A 21,844-nucleotide genomic window follows, 5' to 3' on the forward strand; every position below is an offset into this window, starting at 1 on the left:
GCAGAAAAAACCAAGCTGCTGGCTCACAGATGCTAAGCGGCTGCTAAAGAGCTCGTTGAACCCTTTCACGGTGGTCAGCACAGTCAACAGATGTCATTCTCTTTACAACGCAGGTTTGGTTGCCATGGTTGCAGGTTGCATCAGTAGTTAACTCTTTGGCCGATCCATCTAAGGGCAAAAGAAAGAAAAGCTCGCCATCAAAATGGCCGCCGCGCGCCACCACCAGGGCCCCGCGGAGCCAAAGGCATTAAAGGGCCGAACAGGACGGTTCTGTCCCGATCACTCATCCAATCACATTTCTGTAAATTAATCTCTAGAATAATTTGGTGCTTTTGTTAAATATAACGACTTTAAAAACACTGAAGCGCTCCAGCAGTGAGATTAAGGTCATTAATTTGTGATCAAATGTGTCTTCGTTTAATCTCTAATATTAATCTTTGAAGATTTTGTCACTTTATTCCTTCTTATGCTTTTTACTAATCCTCCAGGGTATCAAACTTCCTCTATACATTCTGGGATGTGACCGTGCACACGTGCACAACCTCCTGACTTTATGATCAGATTATAGTTGAATGATTTGATTTAGGCTCACGAAATTAAGATATTTCAGTAACAACCAATATTTTCTTCAGGAAATGAGTTTTAATAAAGTCATTATTGATCCAAAGTTTCCTAATCAGGCACATTTATCTACAAATGCATGATGGGGGTAAAAAAGAGAAGAAATCACGTCTCCTCTGCAGAGCACAAACTGGATTTGATGTGATCCATCGAGCTGTTGACATTTAATTAAACCCCCTCAAACCACCACATCAACAAGGTTCAGTAGCTGCTAATATATGCAGCAAAAATGGGTAAAAATCAGACATTCGCCTTCAACACAAATATGGAAAAACAAGAGTAACAACAGCTGCAGCTTCAGTTGTGCTGTAAAAGGTGTAAATCAGAACATAATGTCCTATAAAAAACAATTTAAAAAAAGACTGTGAATACCGTAACAATAACAGATGAAATGTAGCTGCTAAAACTCCCTTTACAGTGTAAAGGGAACTGTAAAGTTTACAGGCTTCAAAACACGCTTAACTGCCCCCCCCCAAAAATCATTCTGATCAAACATCTGCTTTGGTGAGTGTTTCACCTGTAGAAGTCCTTTTTTATACACACACAACAGAGTAAACAGCATTAAAATGGATTTGTTTGCTGGGAGGAATGGAAATGTGATGCATCTCTCTCTCCTTCTCTTCTATAAATAGTTCTGGTCCAGATATTTTTAGCGCTCTGCTGCTTTGTGCATCCTTGAAGTTGCAAAGGTTCTGTTGACTGTTGTCGTGCACTCGCCAGTCTGGCTGTGCAGCGTTTGATGCTGAAGTGTGATCACCTTTATCAGGGATGGTTGGGAGTTGTGTTCTGTGCTCCTCAGCTGAATATTAGCTGAATATTAGCTGAATATTAGCTGTATATTAACTGAATATTAGCTGTATATTAGCTGAATATTAGCTGAATATTAGCTGAATATCAGCTGAATATTAGCTGAATATTAGCTGAATATTAACTGTATATTAGCTGAATATTAGCTGTATATTAGCTGAATATTAGCTGAATATTAACTGTATATTAGCTGAATATTAGCTGTATATTAGCTGAATATTAGCTGAATATCAGCTGAATATTAACTGTATATTAGCTGAATATTAGCTGTATATTAGCTAATTTAGTGGCTCTTTAGTGGCTGATTGTTGCTCCCGTAACTAAAAACACGATTGTCCACCAACAACCAGCCAGTTTCATTGTGTCGTCACACAACTGACAAACCAGTGTCACCAATAAAACAATCCTGGGTCGAGAACACAAAACACACAAAACACACAAATGACACAAAACACACAAACACGTCTTTATGGCCGTTCGCTCCTAATGTGGACGATTGTGTGAAAACGTGCGAATCAACAGTCAAACAGCCTCATTTAGCCAGTTTACTGTCAACAGGAAGTGACGTCTGTGAAAGGTCATCACCCATCATGCATCCATCCCTGTATCCCTCCAACCATCCATCCTCCCTCCCTCCCTCCCTCCCTCCCTCCCTCCCATCCATCCTCCCTCCCTCCCTCCCTCCCTCCCTCCCTTCCATCCTCTCTCCCTTCCTCCCTTCCTTCCTTCCTTCCTCCTTCCTTCTCTCCTTCCTTTCTTTCTTCCATCCTTCCTTCCTTCCTTCCTCCCTCCCTCCCTTCCTCCCTTCCTTCCTCCCTCCCTTCCTCCTTCCTTTCTTCCTTCCTTCTCTCCTTTCTTTCTTTCTTTCTTTCTTTCTTTCTTTCTTTCTTTCTTTCTTTCTTTCTTTCTTTCTTTCTTTCTTTCTTTCTTTCTTTCTTTCTTTCTTTCTTTCTTTCTTCCTCCCTCCCTTCCACCCTCCCTCCCTTCCTTCCTTCCTCCTTTCCTCCCTCCCTTCCTTCCTTCCATCCTTCCTCCCTCCCTTCCACCCCTCTATCCATCCATCCATCCATCCATCCATCCATCCATCCATCCATCCCTGTATCCCTCCAACCATCCATACTTCCTCCCTCCCTTCCTTCCTCCCTCCCTCCCTCCCTCCCTCTCACCACTGGAGGCTCCAGCAGAACTCCGCCTGTCCGGGTCATTTCCTGACCTTTAGGCGACCTCTGACCCCTTTCTGCTGCAGCACAAAGCTCCGCTCCGTCTCCCGATCGAACACATCAGCCTCTCAGCTTCAGACAACAGCCGTGCGCTCGCCTGGAGCGGCGCTCCTGTTTAAAGGCCTCTCCTACATCAAGGTCGGGTCACTCGTCAGCAGCCATGTTACTCTTCACATGCTTTTGCCCCCCCCCCAACGAGGCGCGTGCCTCATAATATCAGGTGGGTGATCCGGGCGCCATGGCCCAGGGACACGCGTGGAGAGGAGCGAGCCTGTTTTCAAACATGTCACGTCACAGACGCCTTCGCTCTGATGTGACAGGTCAGACTCTGGGTTTTCTCTCTTCCTGCCACTGGGGACGGCGCCGAGTTGTTCACTTCTCTTTATGCTCTTTATTCACCGCTGTCACGTTGGCTCCCGCTCGGCGCCGCTCCTCCCTTCTCAGCTCACATTTACTCCACATTCATTTATTTGGGAGTTTCGTGACCACTCAAACAGCCGCGTGTTTCTTTTTAGATTTAGGATAAATGAACTATTTAAAATCTCTTCCTGGAGGGTTGAAAGTGCGTCATCGTCAGGCTAAAATTAGCCCTTTTCAGTTGTTTTTGTCTCTGCGAAACGTGGACTTTTTAAAGAATTCTGCGGCCATGACGCAGCGTTAATGTAAACGATCTTTTATGGACGTTCAGAGTGTCAGTGGGAAACAGGAAGAAGCAGAACTGGAGCAGAAAACTGGACAGAAGTGACACAATAAGATGGAATGATTGATGAAATCCATAAACACTAACATGAATGTGAACGTGACCTGACTCTGGGCACTTTATTTCTTAACGGATGTAAATTTACGGTTCCTTTAAACGAGCTCAGATCTAATTCTAAAAGGTTCCGTATCACTTGAGCCGTGTCCTCCCCCGCTCGGACCCTTCAGGGTCACGCTGATCTGCTTCCTCCAGTAAGAAATATACAGATCATGTTTGCTAAAATGATTCTTTTACACGCTGACTGTGAAATGTTGTTTTTTCTGGTTTCCCATAGCAACAGGAACAAAAGTGACAACAGGGAAACTTTGACCAGCTGCTGGTCCAGTTCTGGTCTGGGGAAACACAGCTGCACTATTTTGCTTTGAGCTGATTAACGCGACCCTTCAGAACAACGTGATTTGAGCCCAGTGGAGGTAAAACCCCAGGCTGCCCCCTGGTGGGCGGCTTCAGTAGCACAGGGAGTTCTGCCTCCTCCGTGGACGTGAGTCACGTCTGTGAAAACCCTCCAACTTCTGCCTTCGTGTCCCTGTTGGAGCCCAGATCAGCTTTTGGAAGCATTTCATTTTAACAAGCAGCAGTTTAACAGTTTCACTTCCTGCAGGAGTTTAAAAAGGCTGAAAATAATTTCATTCTAAGGGCGTAAACATAAATCATACTTATTAGTTTTATTAAAAAAAAGACAAATGTTGCTGCTCAGAACATCTCATCTATGGAGGAGTAGTTCTTAGACGTCTACACATGTACGGAAATGGTTTTCTTTTCTAAGTACAGCCGAACGCCTTCATGATGATGTCACCTTTCTAAATTAGCATTTAGCATTCAAGTCACACTAAATGTCTAAATGCCCAAAATCAACATTCTATGCATTTATCACAGTTTTAATCTTCAAATTGATTTGGAATTCCTGCCAAAATACAGCTTTAAGAAATGAAACGTGCGCACAGTGCACATGCTGATTAAACGTAGGGGTTTTTTTGCCTAAGTGTAGCTGTGCAGAGGTGTCCTCCACATTTACTCTTATTTACTCCAATATTTACTGATATTTTAGTGTCAGCATCAGGTATTTGGAGAACAGGTGTGTCCTGCACCAGCGGAGGTGACCTGTTGACCTGCTGACCTCTTGTCCTGAGCTGAACTGCTCTGACCAGTTTGCTGAGGTGGTTAAACTGGACCTGCTGTCTGGCTCCCAGCAGGAACTTTGTCCTCGTGTCCCTTTTCCGCCTGCAGCTGACGGAAGCTTCCGGGAACCCAGAGGTCATTAATACCTTCATTATTCAGGCCGGCTCAGTCTGAGGAACCCTAACCTACTTTCTTGGGCACTTTAGGGGCAAATGCACGGACTTGTTGCTCACTATAATACCCCCCCGCTCATGCATCATTCATGGAATTCTCCTGCACGGTGCGTGCACGCACACCCCGCCGCCACAGTTGTACTATTGTCCTTAACCGGGGAGGAAATCCAAATATATTTCTGCATTTATTAGCCGGTCGTGATGGAGGGACGCAAACGGCTGCATTCACACATCACGCGAGCACGTGCACACGCATGCAAACCGACACGGGCAGGTCGTAGCCGGGATGTGGACCCTTACCCTGCCAGTCGCTGTTGGAACCCACACAGGCGGTCGTCAGCGGCGGCGTCGAGCATCCCTCGTCCGCGTCGCCCGGGAAGGAGCTCCGCAATCTAGGTCAGCGATGCTGGGTGCATCTTCGACTGGAGGAGGGGGGCTGAGAAGAAGCCACGGAGGCGAGCGCACGGCTCACAGGCCTGCGCGGGTCCTCGCCTCCAATCCAGGTCGCATCCCGTTCTGCAGCGAAATTCCACAGAGAGTCTTGGGAGCCGCACGGTTCTGACATCCACACGCGTCGAGGTCTGCGAGGAGCAAAACGCCGACGTCTGCACGCAACAGAGCTGCCTCCTCCTCCTCCTCCTCCTCTCGCTCTCTCGCTCTGCCTAATTCACTGCTCGATCACTCTATTTCCGTCGGATGCTCACCCTTGTTTCCACTTCACTGCTCCCTCTCTCCCTCGCTCTCTGACTCTCAGCTGTGTCTCAGCGCTCGGTGCCCAGAGGATGTTGAACATGTGTTCAGGGTGGGGGTTGGGGGCTGCTGGCTTCATAGGTGCTGCGCTGTACGTCCCACACAGACAGGTTTAGGCAGGATGGCGGCGCGCGTGCTCACTCTCATCAAAGTCTGCTCACCCCTGTTTTTCTGGGTTTTGGCGTTAAAGGTTGAAAGGAGCAGCGAGCGGAGATGAGCTGCTGTGGCTGATGGCCACACGTGGACCGACCGGATCACCTCCGAGGAAGTAACAAATCAGCGGTTTACATATAGAACGGACTTGAATTCTCATTCAATCGAACCACCCTATTTTTAAAAAGCTAACTAAAATAATGTGCCTTTTAGTAGCTCGTGTCATTTCAAGGGGGAAAAAATCCCAATTTTAATATTGCGATATTGAATATTTGAGCCTGATACTTGGATCTTTCCTGGAGCTACTGATTTAGGAGACTGTGCTGATTTAATTAGTAGATAAATGAATGACTAGTAGAAGATGAGACTTTCTGACTGGAATTCTTTATCTAATTTATTCCAAATCCATAAAACATAAAACGTGACCTTAGATAAAAACTATTCAAACTGTCTCATCAGAGTTTGAACATTTTGATCACAGCTGGAGGGAAAAAAGGGTCGGGAATAAACAAATGATGGAGGGAAGATGGAGGGATGATGGAGGGAAGATGGAGGGATGGTGGAGGGATGATGGAGGGAAGGTGGAGGGATGATGGAGGGAAGATGGAGGGATGATGGAGGGAAGATGGAGGGATGGTGGAGGGATGGTGGAGGGAAGATGGAGGGATGATGGAGGGAAGATGGAGGGATGGTGGAGGGATGATGGAGGGATGGTGGAGGGATGATGGAGGGAAGATGGAGGGATGATGGAGGGATGGATGACCTCAGAAGAGCATATAAAGCAGGTGACCTCTGGAACCTCTGCGCTGGGATGAAAGCAGGTGCAATAATTCTCTCTTCCTGGTCAAAGTTAACTAATCTACACGACTCGTAATAATTAAGGTAAATGGTGGCTGACGGGCGGCTGCTGGTCACATGATCGCGGTGCTGGATCCCTCCACTGACCCACTTCTGTGTTCATCATCACTTTGCTGCTTGTTTCTAACCTGCAGATTAAAATGCAGGTTTGTCTCTGAAACGGCATCGATGACACAATGGAGGAGCTTTTATTAAATCACCCTTTCTGTGATTTAGCTTATGAAAATAACCTCCCTTCTCTACTATGTTGCTCCAAACTGGGCAAAGATTAAAGGGGGAACCAGAGAAAGCAGCAAGAACGAGCCGAAGAGGGTGAACAGAGAGCTGTGGAATATTTATAGAAGGCTGGAGCCTGGCGTGAAGAAATAAGCTCCTCTATTTCTGACACATGGCTGCGTCTTGGATGGTTCTCTGTCAGGCCAAGTCAGATCAGCAGGAGCAGCGACGCAGCAGCATTACAGCAGTAGCAGCATCACAGCAGCAGCATCAGAGCAGCAGCATCAGAGCATCAGCAGCAGAGCAGCATCCCAGCAGCAGAGCAGCAGCAGCATCCCAGCAGCAGAGCAGCATCATAGCAGTAGCAGTAACAGCAGTAGTAGCATAACAGTAGCAGCATCAGAGCAGCAGCATCAGAGCATCAGCAGCAGAGCAGCATCCCAGCAGCAGAGCAGCAGCAGCAGCAGCAGCAGCAGCAGCAGCAGAGCAGCAGCAGCATCACAGCAGCAGCAGCAGCAGCAGCAGCAGCAGCAGCAGAGCAGCAGCAGCATCACAGCAGCAGCAGCATCACAGCAGCAGAGCAGCAGACGTGTGTTTCAGGCTTCTCTGTAAAGTGTTTTTCTAACCAGATAATGGATCAGTGATTTGGCGAAAGATCCCAAGACACATTTCATCAAGGAAGCGATTCCCTCGTGATGATCATACGAGCTATTAGACTGACTCACACAACCAATTAGGCTGTTACAGCGGGGTGTGTGTGTGCGTGTGTGTGGGGGGGGGAGGTCAGAATGCCCGTCAGAATGTTGTTTTTAACCTCTCGGGTAGTCGAGTCAATCTAAATTCTAAAAAACAAGCACATGCATGTGTGTAGAAAGCAGGATACCTCTGGGCTTATGATGTGACCTAGATTAGGTCTGGATGCTTCCAAGCCTGGCAGGCTGAGAGTGTGTGTGTGTGTGTGTGTGAGAGAGAGAGAAAGGGGGAGAGAGAGTGCATAAGAGCCTCAGCTGGATGATATACAAAGAGGTGAGCGTGACGCAATGAGATTTTAAATCCAAGGAAGCGTGCAGAAAATGGTGGAGAATGACCTCAGAGGGAACCTTCTGTGTTCGCACAAGAGCAGGAAAAATGACACAATATGATGAAGCGAGTGGATGTAGCCAGAAAAACCACAACGTTCGCCCTCGAAACCTTCGCACGCGCATGTTTGAGCTCCCAAGAATCCAAAGTCAGATTTGACTTTCTCTCCCTTCCCCACGTTTAGGTGCCGCTGATTTTATTGGCTCATTTTTAGGCGAGACGCAGCAGATTAGATTTATTTGTGGGAATTATTTCCGTCTTTAATGACAAACAGCCGAAGTGATCTTGGTGCAGTGCCTCGGATCCATACCATGAATGTGCTGCTATTCAACACAATATACTGATCTTATGTAAGAAATGAGTGGAATCATCTCGCCCCAGTTAATTCCTGACCTGTCCTCTGGCCAAATTTGTCTTTATTACATTATTAAGCACTTAATCCTCTGCGTCAAGACCTTGAGAATTGGTTGAAATCGTCAAGAGAGTAACTGAATTAGCAGCGTAGATTTGTTTGGTAAATGCTGCAAAAGCACTGGCTGTTTCTAGAAGATGCAGTCTGTGATGTGGACCAAAAATAGCTGCTCTCTCTCCCTCACACACACTCACACACACGTACTCATGTTGGGACTGACGGTGGGAAATGATGGGAAAAGGCTCATTAGCAGAAACCTCTCAGTAAACACGAGTGTCCAGTTTGCTTCAGACAGGAAATACAGACCTCATTTTCCATTTTTCTACATTACAGCATAAACTCATGAAATAAAATTTGAATACAATCACCTGTAAAAAGACTACAGCAAGTCCAACTCCCTGCAAAACATCAGTGTGTACATAATATAGACTATAGGATTACATTTTTCTTAAAGAAAACACCCCCTTGTGGCCGATTGCGACATCAGACTCAGATGAATCTCTAACCAGGAGGGTTGGCAGCGCCCCCATGTGGCGAAGCCAGCATCTGCAGCGCAGTCAGGCCTCCTGGCGTTGACCCCCCTGATGGGGATGCTGTGTCCCGCGGCGATGTCCTGAAAGTCTGTGCTGACCTACATCCAAACCGTTTTTATGGCCCATTAACCAACGAGGGGTTCTCGGCATGCTAACGGTAAACTGCAAAATATTTATTCCAACTGTTAGTATTGTAAACTTCTTCAGCAGCTGATCAAAGTGCTGATCAAAACACAGCGAAAATTGTATTTTTAATTTTAATAGTCGCTCGTTTCTATCTGACAGCGTCAGAAGGAGCTGGTGACTCTCGCCTGAGGGCGGCTGGAGAAGGCTTCAGCCCCCTCAGCCCTGCTGAGGATGATGGATGGAAGGATGGATGGATGGATGGATGACGGATGGGTTTATACAAGTTTATTTTTCACATGCGGATCTTGTGCAGCTCTTTCCAGAACTCTGCTATCCCCTGTGTCAGCGCAAGCTCTGCCAAGCCCCTGCATTCTTGGGGGGTGAACCCCACCAGCGCCGTTCCTTTCGTGCGCACTCCGTGCCTCCCGGCCAGCTCCGTGACCCTCGCCGTGATGAGGGAGGCCGGAACGTGCCAGTACGTTTGTCCGTCTATGCTGAAGGACGGCCACGGTTCGCCCGAGTCCGCGTGACTCGGCGAGCCGCCTGTCACGCTTTCCACGTTACAGGCAATTTCCACAGCGCCCTCGTGTGGCAAAGCCAACACCTGCACCCCCGGCAGGCCTCCCGGGGTGGATTCCCTAATGGCCGTGGCAATGCTGCGTCCCATGGCGATGTCCCGCGTGTCGATGGTGACGTTGCAGTTCATGACGTATGGACTGGACCCGACACCTGCGGCACATCAGCCAGTCACACTTTCAACATCCTGAACTTTGCTCACGTGCGATCATCTGAAACTCGGACGCACCCGTGACACCGAATCTCCTCCGCGGCTCCGGCCCCACATCTGGTCTGACAGTCTGCAGGTCCAGCGACTTCTGGAACCAGCCCATCTCCTTCCTCCTCTGCGCCAGCCCCCGCTGGAGGGGATAATCCGCCCAACCAAACAGGAAGGCGCTGGCGCCCTGGACGCGCTCGGTGAGAGCCTGAGCTAACGCTGAGGGCGAGGCGAGATCGCAGGTGTTATAACACGCACAGCACAGAGAGTGAGACAAACCAGAGCTGGGGTGTCGGCGTCCACGTGGACCCGAAACCCATCTGTGAAGACCGTTCTTGTTAGTGCTAACGTGCTAATTATTATATTGCGCAATCACCGCATGCAGATGAGACGCCACACGCCAGGTCTGCTCGTTGTCACGGAGACAGACGGCTGCTCAGTAAACTGTGAAACTAATCAACAGCACAGGAAGGTGAAGAAGTCCTTCAGCCCACACTTCCCTTCTCACCTCGAGCCTCCTTCGCACACTCCTCCACCCCCACCTCCTCCCCCAAGGGGTAAATTGGTACGAGGTCGACGGCGCCCATGCATGGGTGGATCCCCGAGTGAGCTCGCATGTCGATCAGTCCGCAGGCTTTCACGCACGCAGACAGGACGGCCTCCCCTGGAACGCCACGGGATTACCACCGTTTATTTAGTCGTTGTCACACAGTGCAGAACATAAAAACTCTAAACAGCAACGTCTCCGTCTGCGTTGTCAGAAGATTCAAACTTCACTGGGATTTTCAGCAGAAAATGTTCAGCCTCATATTTTTGTGCGTTCAAATCCGTGACAAAGCTTATTAAGGGATTTTTTTTCCCTCTCGGGGGGATTTACAGAAGCAGGACGGGGGCTGAATCCCTGCAGAGGCAGCAGGGATTCGGGAGAAACGGAGGATAAATGAGCAGTATGGAAGTTCTGCACTCACGGATGGAGTCCACGCTGGCCACGATGGTGATGACGGAGCGGTTGTAGTCACGGTCATTAAAAATGTTCAGCACGGTGGTTCCATCACGCCGAACTCCTGACAAAAGAGTCGGGAAAGGAGAGTCAAAGGTGTAGGAGCTTCATCAAGGACACACACAAGAATACTCCTGTTAAATAAACGGGAATAAATGTGGAAAAGAAAATGCTCTGAAAGGAGTTTAAGAGAGATCAATGAGATTTGATTTATTTGAATAAAATTAATACATATTTAATATGTACAAACAAATAACAAATCTAATATTTTCTTTTCTTTAATATCTGTTTTCCACAGAGGGAATCCACATTTTCAGGCAACACAAATTTCAGTCAAAAGGATAGAAACAGCTAATGTTGCATTATTTTGTTAGACTATTGTGTTATGTTAGCAGAGACTTGCTAATATTTCCAGCCTGTTCTACTGGACACAGAATCCGACTTGCCGTTGGTGTCGTACACGGCTGCCTTGGCCACAGTCTCCACCAGATCTTTCTTGCGAGCTTCAGAAACATTGAGAAGACAAGCCACCAGTCTTCTACCCAAAGAACTGGAAGCCATGATTCTGAAACCAAGTTAATTATGTCACAAGATGAACTCCAGAAATCTAATCATCAAAATATTCTTGCTACATTGCTGCTCAGCTGGAATGGATCAGACTTCACTGTTCTGGTAATGTTACCAAACATCTAATACTCAGAAATATTTGAAACTGAAGTCTATATTTCTTTATTCTGAAGTAAAATGATTTAGCCGTATTAATTTAATGTAGTTAATTGTGCTACAGCAAACTGTTCCTTAACTCTTTTTATTAATCCTTTGCTGATGAATGGTGAATTTTAATTCACTGTTGGAGTAAAGCTTAAATAGCATTTAAATGCAGTGATTAATCGGAGAAACTGATAAAACTCTAAATGAATTAGAATAAGAAGGCACTCTGCAGAGAAAAATCGAACAGGCTGTATTTGGAAATCTGACATTGGTTTCCACGCATTTTACTGTAGGTCTATTGTAAAAGTTATACTGACAGCTCCTAATGTATCAGTGCTAAGGGTCTACATGTTTACCAACCATGTTCAAAGTCCAAGTTCATTCATTTCACTGTGGCATGCAAGTTACACACGTGACAATAATCATTTAGTGTCCATAACATGTGTCTTACGGTAGCTGCGTTAGTTACATCGAGAGACCGTTCACTGGATGCAGTTGAACCGCAGCTCAAATGCATAGTTTACCATAGTTTACCTATTTTCTCAGCGTTGTCAGCAGCTGAGCACAAAGTTTGCGCAACTGCGGAGAAAGTTTAGACGTGCGGACACTACAGATAAACGTCGTTAGAGACGCGCCACCGGTACAAGATAGTTCACCTCTATGTTAAAGTGGGTTTGTATTACCTTAAATATGATTTGGGAATATACATCTGCCTACAACTGTGCCAAACTACGTATTCATATTGTGAATTTCTTATATACATTTGTTAATGTAATGTATGCATCCAAGAGGGAAAATTAAATTGGTGTAAAGGAATTCATTTTTTTAAACTGTTTTGACCATACACATGAAAAGATTTCAGAAACATAATGATTGCCAGTATAATTTGATTGCCCGTATATAATAAAGTAATATAGATATTACAGTTTATGAATATACATTTTCATTTTTCTGTTCTGGAGCTTAGAACTACTTAAGGTACTTCTACGCCATTATCCAAAACCGGAAGTAAGAAAGGTGTTCATCTCGCCTTCACCCCCACTCATTTGTCTTTGGTGTAGCACGTGATCACTTCCGCTTCCGTATTTATGTTAGCAGCGAGTGTCGCAGTGTGTCTTTACCAAACAGCGCCTCTTTATGGACAGAAAACGCCCCCACAAATGTACAAAATAAGTGAATACAAGATTTAAAAAATATATTATTTTTCATTTCAACCTGAACCAATATGACAGGCGACCAATGCGGTGCTTTTAATGTAGTAGTGTTTAAATGTTTGATGTTAGCTACAAGCAGCGAATGCTAACGTCACCTAGCTGGCAGCAGCGATGTGAAGAAAGGGGGAAAACGTCAAATCGCTGTACAGTTCATGTTAGTTGTCCCTTCGGTTTCGGTGCGCTTCATTCTTACAACCATGACCTCTGTAGCAGCGACAGCATCCGCTAAAGCTCCGGGGCTGCGTGAGTCCCCGGGCTTTGATGCGCACAGCGGGACTGCGGGGCTGAGGCTGCAGAAGCTGCTGTCGGTTCCAGGCAGCGACCCGAGGCGAGTGAACGACCTGCTGCTGCTCCGGCCTGATCCGGGCGGCCACAGGGATCCAGAAGCAAAGGAGGAGAGCAGCAACAGACATGTGGTGTTTTTCCACGGGGATATCCAGGTTGGTGTCAGGAGTGAATAAAGAAAACATTTGTTCCAACGCTTTGCAGGTCAAAATACACTTGCAGCATTAAGTGAAGTGTTCTGATCATAAACAACATACAAACCTGAGAATATTTTTCATTATCAGCCATCCCGGTGAAAGGAATGCTGACATTAAGATATCAGATTATGTATTTATGTGGCATCTTGTTTGTTTTCCCTGTTTTTAATCAGTCATGGGGAAAAATAACGTGAAGCTTAAATAACTGTTTTTCCGCCCGTTAATGAAGCTTCTCACTCCATCTTTGTTTTGATGTGGAAATGTTAAAATGATAGCGTGCTGATGACACTCCTGATGGGTTCTTTCTTCATGCAGAACTTCCAGGATGAGATGGCCCTGCAGCCCGATGCGGCCCAGTGGCTCCGCTGGAGTCTGGAGCAGGTGGCCGTCACGCTGGGCCACCGCTTCCCCGACCAACACATCTGGGTGGTCAGAGCCTCCACCCTGTATCTCAACAAGTTCAGCTGCTACCACAACTTTGTGGACAGCAACATGTTCGGAGCGCCGGCGCACTCCTTCTACTCCCGTGACTTTGGAGCGTTCCACCACCTCAGGTATTTATTGGCCGCCATGTCAGGCGCTTCGTTAACCTTCGACAGACTTTCAGCACGGTGACGTCACCACCTCCCATCACAACGTTCTCATTTGTCCATCAGTGTAAAATGTTGAAGTTCTGCCTGTCGAACCGATGTTCGACCACATGGAGGCAGGAACGAGCTTCAGACGCATGAAGGCATCATTTTTGGGGCATTGTTCGAGGTTTCTATGGCGACAGGACATCAACATTGAATATTTTATTTATTGTATTTTTTGCCCTGACGATTCTTGGCAAGTCAGGAAAAAAACCTCAGATAAACGGCAGCATATTTTGGGAATTTTAACTCATGCTAAAATGACAGCAGACATTTGTTAACATCACTTTCAGGAGTTTTGAGACAATATAAATCAGAATTGGTAGGTAAAATAAAGAAGAGTAAAATAAGCCATTTATCAGTATTTAGGTGGCTGCTACTTTGTGATTTAGGGGTGTAAATATAAATCATATTTTCTGATAAAGATGGAGGACAAGAGGATGTTTTTACTGTTAAATTATAGTGTGATTGTCTGCTTTAATTAATCATTTAAAACACTTTAATTCAAGTGAATTAAAGAGGCCAGTCGCGCTCGGTCGCCCTCTAGTGGCGAAGGTCACTCCTCAGCGATGCCCCAGTGTTCGCAGGCACCCCGTGGCAATAAGAACAACTTTCTTCTCAGTTTTGGGGCGTCTGTTGTCCGTCTGTGACCGTGCGGGTGTTTGTGTCTGCAGGGCCCTGCTGAGCCACGGCATGCAGCGAGCCCACCTGCCCAACCCGCTCCAGCTCCAGGCGGGCGCCGACAGCGGGGTTTCGCTGACGCTGGTGGGCTTCAGCAAAGGCTGCGTGGTCCTGAACCAGATGGTGTACGAATTGTCCGGCGCCCGCGCCGACCCGCAGATGGCGGAATTTGTCAAGTGCATTTCAGACATGTTCTGGCTGGACGGCGGCCACCCGGGAGGAAGCGACACCTGGGTGACGGACAGACAGGTGCTGAAGGAGCTGGCATCCAGCGGTGTGTCGATCCACGCGCACGTCACCCCCTACGAGGTGCGCGACCCGATGCGGGCCTGGGTGGGCCGCGAGTACGGGTGTTTCATCAAGACGCTGGAGGAGTTGGGGGCGTGTCCGAGTAAGAAGCTGCACTTTGAGGATGAGCCCGCCTCCATCGAGAACCACTTCAGGGTCATCCAGGAATTCTGAGTTGCTGCTTCGTGTGACGTTAACATGTGATGGGTTTTAAATGATTACAGCTTTGGCTGAAGCAGGTTATTCCATTCTCCCTCTCTCTTTGCACTCGTGTTGAGCATTTTTAGACACATGAATGTTTGATTCCGTGTGATTAATTAAGATTAAGTAGCTGCTTTCATTCCTTTGGTGTGGTGTCAGCGCAGACGATGGTTCCACTAATTGCTCCTCGGTCAACTCTCTCGTGTCCGGAGGAGTTTAAGAGATTTTCTAGTTCAAGGGGCAATATTTTCATTTAGCGTGAAAAAGGTTTAACATGTATTTTAAAACACACTAAATAACGTTTAAGATTATTTTTTAAGACATACTAGACTGGTAGCAAGTTCTTTCTGAATCAGACCCCAAACCGACTATTTTTTCATCCAAAATGATGTTTTCCTCTCGCTGGGCCTTTGGTTCTGAGCCTAATGAGCATCTTTGCACTGTGTTACTGCTGAATGTAACTCGGATCATTCCAGGACGTTTACATTTACGTGTTCGGGCCTTGTGTGGTGACATTAAAGCTTCTGTGACTGTTGTGAAGCGGCTCAAAAACCACACGAGCCGTTATTGTCTACAACCTTTAATCAGCTTCTCCAGTTTGCTTTGTGATGCATAAATATTAGCCTGCAGATGATCACAACTCAATTATCTCTTTTAGTCATTTCAAATGCCCGTACATTAAAATATATATATGTATAAAATGCAAAATAAACATACATCTCCTGGACATTGTGCTGGTGGCTGCTCTGACTCCAACCTACAGAATCCTTCAGTATCAAAAGACAAACGGGAATGTTGTGACGTTTTCCCCCTGGAGTACAACACTTTCATTCACACACACACAGCTGTAGAGAGAACAACAGCCAGGCTAACGCGTTAGCGGTGCTGGAGACGAGCCGACGACGGTCACAAACAGGCTCCGCCTGGCGCCCTCAGCCCGGTGACGTCGCCCGATCTCGCCACGCTGCCAAACAATGCTGCTCAAGGAACGGAGCGGCATCGTCTGAGCATCACAGGCCCAGTCAGCTGGCCGGAGAGGTACCGAGAACAGCCGAGTAACACACACTCAGGCTCACTTAGCTTAAACACAGAGGCAGCAGCAGCAGGCATCTGCCTCCGAGAAGATCTGGGAAGGCTTTCCAGTTTCCAGGATGACAGCACAGCTACACACACACACACACACACACAACAACGTGCACGGTTTGGCACCTCTGGATAGAAAGAGGAATGTCTGCATGGAAGCAGATAAATCTGGACTTGAGAGGTGACGTGTTCTCGTGCAGGTCGGTTGAGCAACGCAGCACCTCGTGTTTGACGTTAAACAGCACGAGACAAACGCGTCTTTCTAAAAAACAAGACTACAGAGAAATTCCACCTAACTCTCTTGGCACTCAAAGCCGACACTTAAAGGAAGAGTCCAAAACCCACAAACTAAACCTTCAGCATTCCCATTAATCCTCCCAAAAGAAACCCGACTCCTCAACATTACTTCCCAGTCCCACCTTAAAACTCATCTGCACTTCCATCTGGCCAACATTTCCAACACCTCAAACCGTCTCCAGAATACCCTCAACACCTCCTTATTAAGACACCAGCACATTATTTACATTAAAATGTATAAATCAGCACATAAATAGTAAATAGGCATACAAGAATAATATAAGACAGTGAGCAGAGAGCAGCAGGCCCTGAGATAACGACAGGAAGAGATCACTTGAGATAATTGTGCTGAGTGACTTTGGCGGAACACGAGTGTTGTGTTTAAGTGCTCAAAGACAAGCGTTCCTCCTCAGAGGGGAAGGTTACACCCCGGTGAGTAAGTGTGGGTGTAGCGTGACTCCCAGCAGCAGTTCAGACCAAAACCAGCTTCATTCTCTTCCTCTGCGAGAGGATTCGTGGGGAAAATTCTCATTTAATATGCACAAGAGGGAAAATATGAGCGACTACAGCGTTGGTTCAATGTCTCAGGTACTGAAACGTTTGTTCGATACAGCAACGCAGGGAAGAGGGAAGCTTTTTCCTTTGGGGATGAACTCCTGCTGTAACGTTTTGGCCCGGGGGGGTAAATTAGCAGCTCCGTTTAAGCCTTTCCAGCGCCACACGTGGACGAGAAATATTGATCATAAAAATCATTCCAGCTAAAACCCTGAGCTAAATCTAAACATGCGTCCCATCACGGAGAATAAAAACTGTCTGTAGGAATGCAGCTGCTGGTAGTGGGAGGTCAGACAGCAGCAGGTTTGATCAGCAGAACAATACAGGAAACATCTGGAACGCTCCAGCTGTCTAAATCTCTACGACATGCTAACTAAGTACAAACCTCACCGCTGACGGGAGCCTGTGTCGAGTTACGCACGTCTACTAACGACAGTAACGAGCAGAAAAGAGGCGGCTCTTGAGTTAATACGGAGACCAGCGCCGCGCCAGCTTCTCCGTCTTTGAACAACAGTTTAGCTGGGAAACGCCGTCAAACACGTCAGCGTTAACGAGACAGCTCTGGGATGTTTAGCTGGTTATCTTTGGCACGAGTGGTCGGTGTAAGGGAGGTTAACACTTGAGCGCTGACGGGTTTTCTGAAGGTTTAAAACGATTTAAAAGCTCAGAGGAGCGACGCGGCGCCGCTGCCTCCGCCCTTCGTCGCTCCTCTTCAGCAGAATTCGGCAGGCGCCGTCTCTTCGAAGCGAAACCGTTTTACGTGGGGGGACTCCAGGAAGTTCTCCTTGTCCTCGGGGTCTTCAGACGGGGCGCCCCACTTGGAACCGGAGATCCTCTCCCTGATGATGGCAACAGAGTCCGGACTCAGGCAGAGCTGCCACAGCCAGGGGTGACTCAAGCACTCGGCGGCGCTGGGCCGGTCCCTGGACGTGGACCAGGACGAAAGGTTCAGCCACATGCATCATTCAGACTAAAAGATCGGACGGCGAGTCTTTACTCACTCTGGCGCTTTGACCAGCAGCTTGCGGATGAAGTCGACGGCGAGCTCGGACACCCTGGAGAAGGCGTCGCGGCTGTAGTCCACGCTGACCTGGGACACGTTCAGGAAGGTCTCCTGCTTGTCATCCCCAGCAAAGGGAGACTCTCCCGTCACCAGCATGTAGGCGATAACCCCCACGCTCCTGAGGGGACAAACAGGAAGCACCTTCAGCACCTCCAACTCGGGGGGGGGGCCTGAACTGCTGTTCAAAACGGCGTCGGCTTTGATCGGGATGGACTCACCACAGGTCGGTTGCTGTGGTGATGGGCTCGTAATTCAGGATCTCTGGGGCTGAAAGAGGACAAATCACAGTTTTACGCCGCTAAATGAGGTATTTCCGGGTTCGTAACCTTTCCCCCTCCGCAGGAAGCTCAGTAATTACTCCCAAAGGTGCAGGTAGACGCTCCTCCGTGTCTGCGTGGGGGAGTTGCTACCTGCGAGTGGCTCCTTCGCTACTCACCCACGTATTCTGGGGTGCCGAGAATCTCCCTGAGCTCGCCGACGCTGCCCAGCTTGCGGGCCAGGCCGAAGTCCACGATCTTAATGTCCCCGAGAGGTGAAAGGCTGGTGAGGAGGATGTTCTGTGGCTGAGGGAGGAACAGAGAGAAACACACAGCCATTATGCCGACGGTGCCGCTGTGGGACAGAACGTTTGTGGGTTCTGTCTCCGTCTTTGGTGCTGACTGATGAAAAGAACCGATTGTTTTTAATGAAATTCCAGGACGACTCTTTCTTTTTAAAATGATGCTTCATAAGGACCCCTGAATAACACGTGGGGACCCTGGATTCAGGGGTTATTTGCTGTAATGAGGGACGGGACGGTTCTGCGTGCACAAACCTTCAGGTCCAAGTGCACCAGGTTGTTCTGGTGGAGCTGGTGGACGCCCTCCAGTGTCTGTCGGATCAGACGGGTGATCTGAGTCTCTGGCAGCAGCTCGTCAGACACACAGTGGTCAAATATCTCCCCACCTGCCGCGCTGGGTAAAGAAGACACAGTCAATACACAATTCAACCCCAGACCCATAGGATGAGCGTCCAATAAAGTGTCCCGGGGGAGCAGAACCAGCAGGTTCCATGAAAGGCAGCCTGAAAGCTCACGTTCACACAGAGATACATGATGGGCTGGCGGATTTCTGCTGGTTTGAACACAAGTTTCTTGCCAGAGGGGATCTGGATAAACTTACCAGCCAGAAACCTCACACCAGCTTCCTGCTTCCTGTATCGGTGCGAGTCCAGGCTGCTCTAAAGCCCGAAGTACCAGCGCACACTTTCAATTCTATTGTGTCTCGGATCAACAAAAGTTCCTCATCCTCTTTGTACTGCTCAGAATGTAACGAAACAAATGAGGTGATGAAACTGTTCAAGTATCTTTGGCACAAACTGTACGGGAGCCAATGAAACCGGTCCTGATAAACCTGTCGGGGAGATTGAGGATCGTACGTGAAGATAGCAGCTCTGTACGCCCGGTGAACACCGACGGCGTCGCTGTCGTTTTCCCCGACAGCGACGCCGTGTTGCAGGTTGTGAACTCACTATTCCAGCACCAAGATGATGTCGTGATCCGTCTCGTACGCGGCGACGAGGTTCACGACCCTGGCGTTGCTCCGGGACATCTCCAGGACCGCCATCTCGTGGGTGACCTCGGCCCGGCAGTCTCGACCTCGACGCCGCTTCCGGATGAACTTAGCAGCGAAGACCTTCCCCGTGGCCTTGTCCACGCAGCGCTTCACCACCGCAAACTTCCCCCTGGCGAGCCACAATCACGCCGTTAGGGTCATTTCTTATCAGAACACGAACAAAGTAGAGGAAGTGGGGAGGACACGATCTGCTGCTGGATTAAGGTGTGTGTGATTAAGGTGTGTGTGATTAAGGTGTGTGTCACAGTTTGAAATCCTCTCAAAAGCACAGAGCTCAGAAAGTGACCTGACATTAAAGATACTAAAGATACACCCACTGGAGTTTCCCTTCCTTTCCAAACTTTAGTGCCATTTAAATATTTTAGGTGTTGAATCATTTTCGAACTGGCAGGACGACTCACATCAGACTTTCGTGTTGAATTCATGGAAACAGTTCACCTGAAGGTCTAATGAGAACTGCTCCAGGAAAGTCCCAAAACTACTGTGACTGTGGAGTCTACGGGCCGAGGAGAAGGATGTAAGAAGAGAAGGATGGAAACAATAAGGATCTGTATGCGTGCGTGTCTTTGTTGTGTTCATGAATTCACCAGATCAGTGACTTTCTGCACATTTTGGCATTTTCTTGTGAAGAAAATCCCTTAAAATAAAGGTTTATCGACCCACAGCGAGACATTCGACCAGCCTGAATGAGCAAGCAGGACATGTAAATGACTTTGACAAAGAGTCTTTTTGTGTCACAATGGTTGCACTTGTGTCACATCCTGATGCAAAGTTAGCCACTTCATAGGTGTTGCATCCACCGAACGATGACAGGAAAGCTTGTCTCGTCTTCCCGTTTCATGAACGCCGCTTCTCCTTTCTGGCTTCTGCATGTGCTGGTGCTTTTCTTCCTGTTTTGCCCTCACAATCACACCCTAACTGCAACATGACACATCACGCAAAAATCAAACACACCTCGAGAGTTCTCAACACAGGATTACCAGCCACCGGCAGTTGCCACGGCGACCCGGAGTAACAAACACATGAATATATGTATCGTTGTCTGGTTTAGTGGCTGCTGTCAGGTTTGTGGCTGAGGTTCAGAGTCCAGACAAGAACAACAGGTGTTAGATTTCCTTGTTCTGTGCCAAACATAATCGTGACCTGCCTTTAACCGTTGGTAAATGAGTTTATAAGCCAAGATTCACCTAAATATCATCCTCCACAAATCAGGATGAAAGTATATTTGCCTAGTGGAGGGACCACATATGAGCCTTCAATGAAACGAATGAATAATCCCAAATATTTTATCAGTATCTGTCAATGTGATGGGAAAGGGTCGATTTATATTCACATTTCTTTGCTTTGCAATGCTAATCAATCAATTAAAATACTATATCGTGAACACGATGCTGCCAAACTAAAATCTGAGCCTCCAAACTTTAATATTGACGAAGGGCTATAATCAAAAAGTCATTTTTAAGCTTATTACCCTGCCTGATTGTGCAGGAAAACCTGTCCCTCAGCTTTAACCTCGCTTACGTCTGAAGCTCCTTTCAAAAACAGGGAATTTGATCAGCGCACTCGGAACCCGGAGGAAGAGCTCTGAAGCTGATCCCAGGTCCGGAACTCACCGTCCGAGCTCTCCGGTCAGCTCGTAGACACTCTCCATCGGTTCTGTGCTGATGGGGGTCTGGATGTCGCACAGAAGCCCCGCAGACGCACCGCTGCGACCGTCCATCCGCCTCCGAGACATCTTCCCTTCTGCTGCCGACTTCGGTACCGTGTAAATAAGACAGCGGAACTAACCTAGATCGCTAACTAACATTTACAGAACTCGCCTGCTTTAACTTACATGTTAATCTGACCGGATGGTTTACGGTTAGCTCCAACTAAGTTAGCTAACTGAGTTAGCTCGACACTCAATGTCGACAGTACAAAAGTTAAAAGAGATTTTCTTGGTTCTACCACCTATCGTTTACTTTATACCGTCCCTAACTCATCCCATAACTTTGTTGGACTAACCAACCTAAGAACCTTCGCGCTCGACACCTGGAAAACTTTGGTTAGTTTGCGGAGTTTCGGCTCATTTTTTTACATCCATCGGTTTGACACTTTCCCGACACGTCACTACGCGGCGCGTGCGCAGATCGTTCCATTTGAATCAAGCTTTGTTTAAAACGTTTCCGGCGGGACCGGAAGTTGTTAATGATGGAAAGATTGTCAAAGTAAAAGATGTTAAGATTTGGTTTAATATATCGCATCCACAATTATGCTAATTATGCTAATCTTGGAAGACTACAGCTCCTCAGTGTCAAGTGTGGTTTTTTTTGCCCTTTTATTTCTCCTATTTGTTTAGATTAAAATCTAAACATTGTCACTGATGAGTTTATTGTTTCTAAAGGTTTTTTCCCCAAATGTATCTTTTCTTGTTTTTTGTTG

The 21,844-nt window shown here is 47.4% G+C and overlaps 4 protein-coding genes across 7 annotated transcripts in view; 1 reads left to right on the plus strand and 3 right to left on the minus strand.

The window, feature by feature from the left end:
• Positions 1 to 6,027, minus strand: part of LOC101078066 (nck-associated protein 5) — a 36,492-nt gene extending 30,465 nt beyond the window's left edge. For 2 of the 3 annotated variants that reach the window (XM_011612915.2, XM_029843936.1), the window contains exon 1: positions 5,001 to 6,026. The gene's annotated coding sequence lies outside the window, so the exon portion shown is untranslated. Of the gene's footprint in view, positions 1 to 5,000 lie in introns of all 3 variants that reach the window. The other variant, XM_011612909.2, reaches the window with a different exon arrangement.
• Positions 6,028 to 8,029: 2,002 nt separating this feature from the next.
• On the minus strand, positions 8,030 to 11,974 carry ftcdnl1 (formiminotransferase cyclodeaminase N-terminal like 1). Of its 2 annotated transcripts, none has more exons than XM_003962187.3 (6): positions 11,849 to 11,974; positions 11,050 to 11,168; positions 10,572 to 10,667; positions 10,112 to 10,267; positions 9,634 to 9,822; positions 8,030 to 9,557 (listed from the first exon to the last, which is right to left on the minus strand). In XM_003962187.3, exons 2-6 carry the CDS (start codon positions 11,162 to 11,164, stop codon positions 9,121 to 9,123), a joined length of 993 nt encoding a protein of 330 aa, XP_003962236.2. In that variant the 5' UTR covers positions 11,165 to 11,168; positions 11,849 to 11,974; the 3' UTR covers positions 8,030 to 9,120. The 2 variants fall into 2 exon arrangements, with proteins under 2 accessions (XP_003962236.2, XP_011611203.2); XM_011612901.2 differs by having other exon boundaries at positions 11,766 to 11,948.
• Positions 11,975 to 12,399: 425 nt separating this feature from the next.
• c1h2orf69 (chromosome 1 C2orf69 homolog) lies at positions 12,400 to 15,539 on the plus strand. The gene is made up of 3 exons (XM_011612888.2): positions 12,400 to 12,968; positions 13,326 to 13,564; positions 14,317 to 15,539. Exons 1-3 carry the CDS (start codon positions 12,681 to 12,683, stop codon positions 14,783 to 14,785), a joined length of 996 nt encoding a protein of 331 aa, XP_011611190.1. The 5' UTR covers positions 12,400 to 12,680; the 3' UTR covers positions 14,786 to 15,539.
• Positions 15,380 to 21,547, minus strand: stk17b (serine/threonine kinase 17b (apoptosis-inducing)). Its single transcript, XM_003962185.3, has 7 exons — positions 21,037 to 21,547; positions 19,320 to 19,532; positions 18,625 to 18,763; positions 18,247 to 18,373; positions 18,029 to 18,077; positions 17,749 to 17,928; positions 15,380 to 17,670 (listed from the first exon to the last, which is right to left on the minus strand). The coding sequence occupies exons 1-7, from the start codon at positions 21,156 to 21,158 to the stop codon at positions 17,460 to 17,462; spliced, it is 1,041 nt and encodes a 346-aa protein (XP_003962234.1). The 5' UTR covers positions 21,159 to 21,547; the 3' UTR covers positions 15,380 to 17,459.
• Positions 21,548 to 21,844: the final 297 nt, after the last annotated feature.

Source organism: Takifugu rubripes, chromosome 1, assembly GCF_901000725.2.
Source record: "Takifugu rubripes chromosome 1, fTakRub1.2, whole genome shotgun sequence".
NCBI lineage: Eukaryota > Metazoa > Chordata > Actinopteri > Tetraodontiformes > Tetraodontidae > Takifugu > Takifugu rubripes.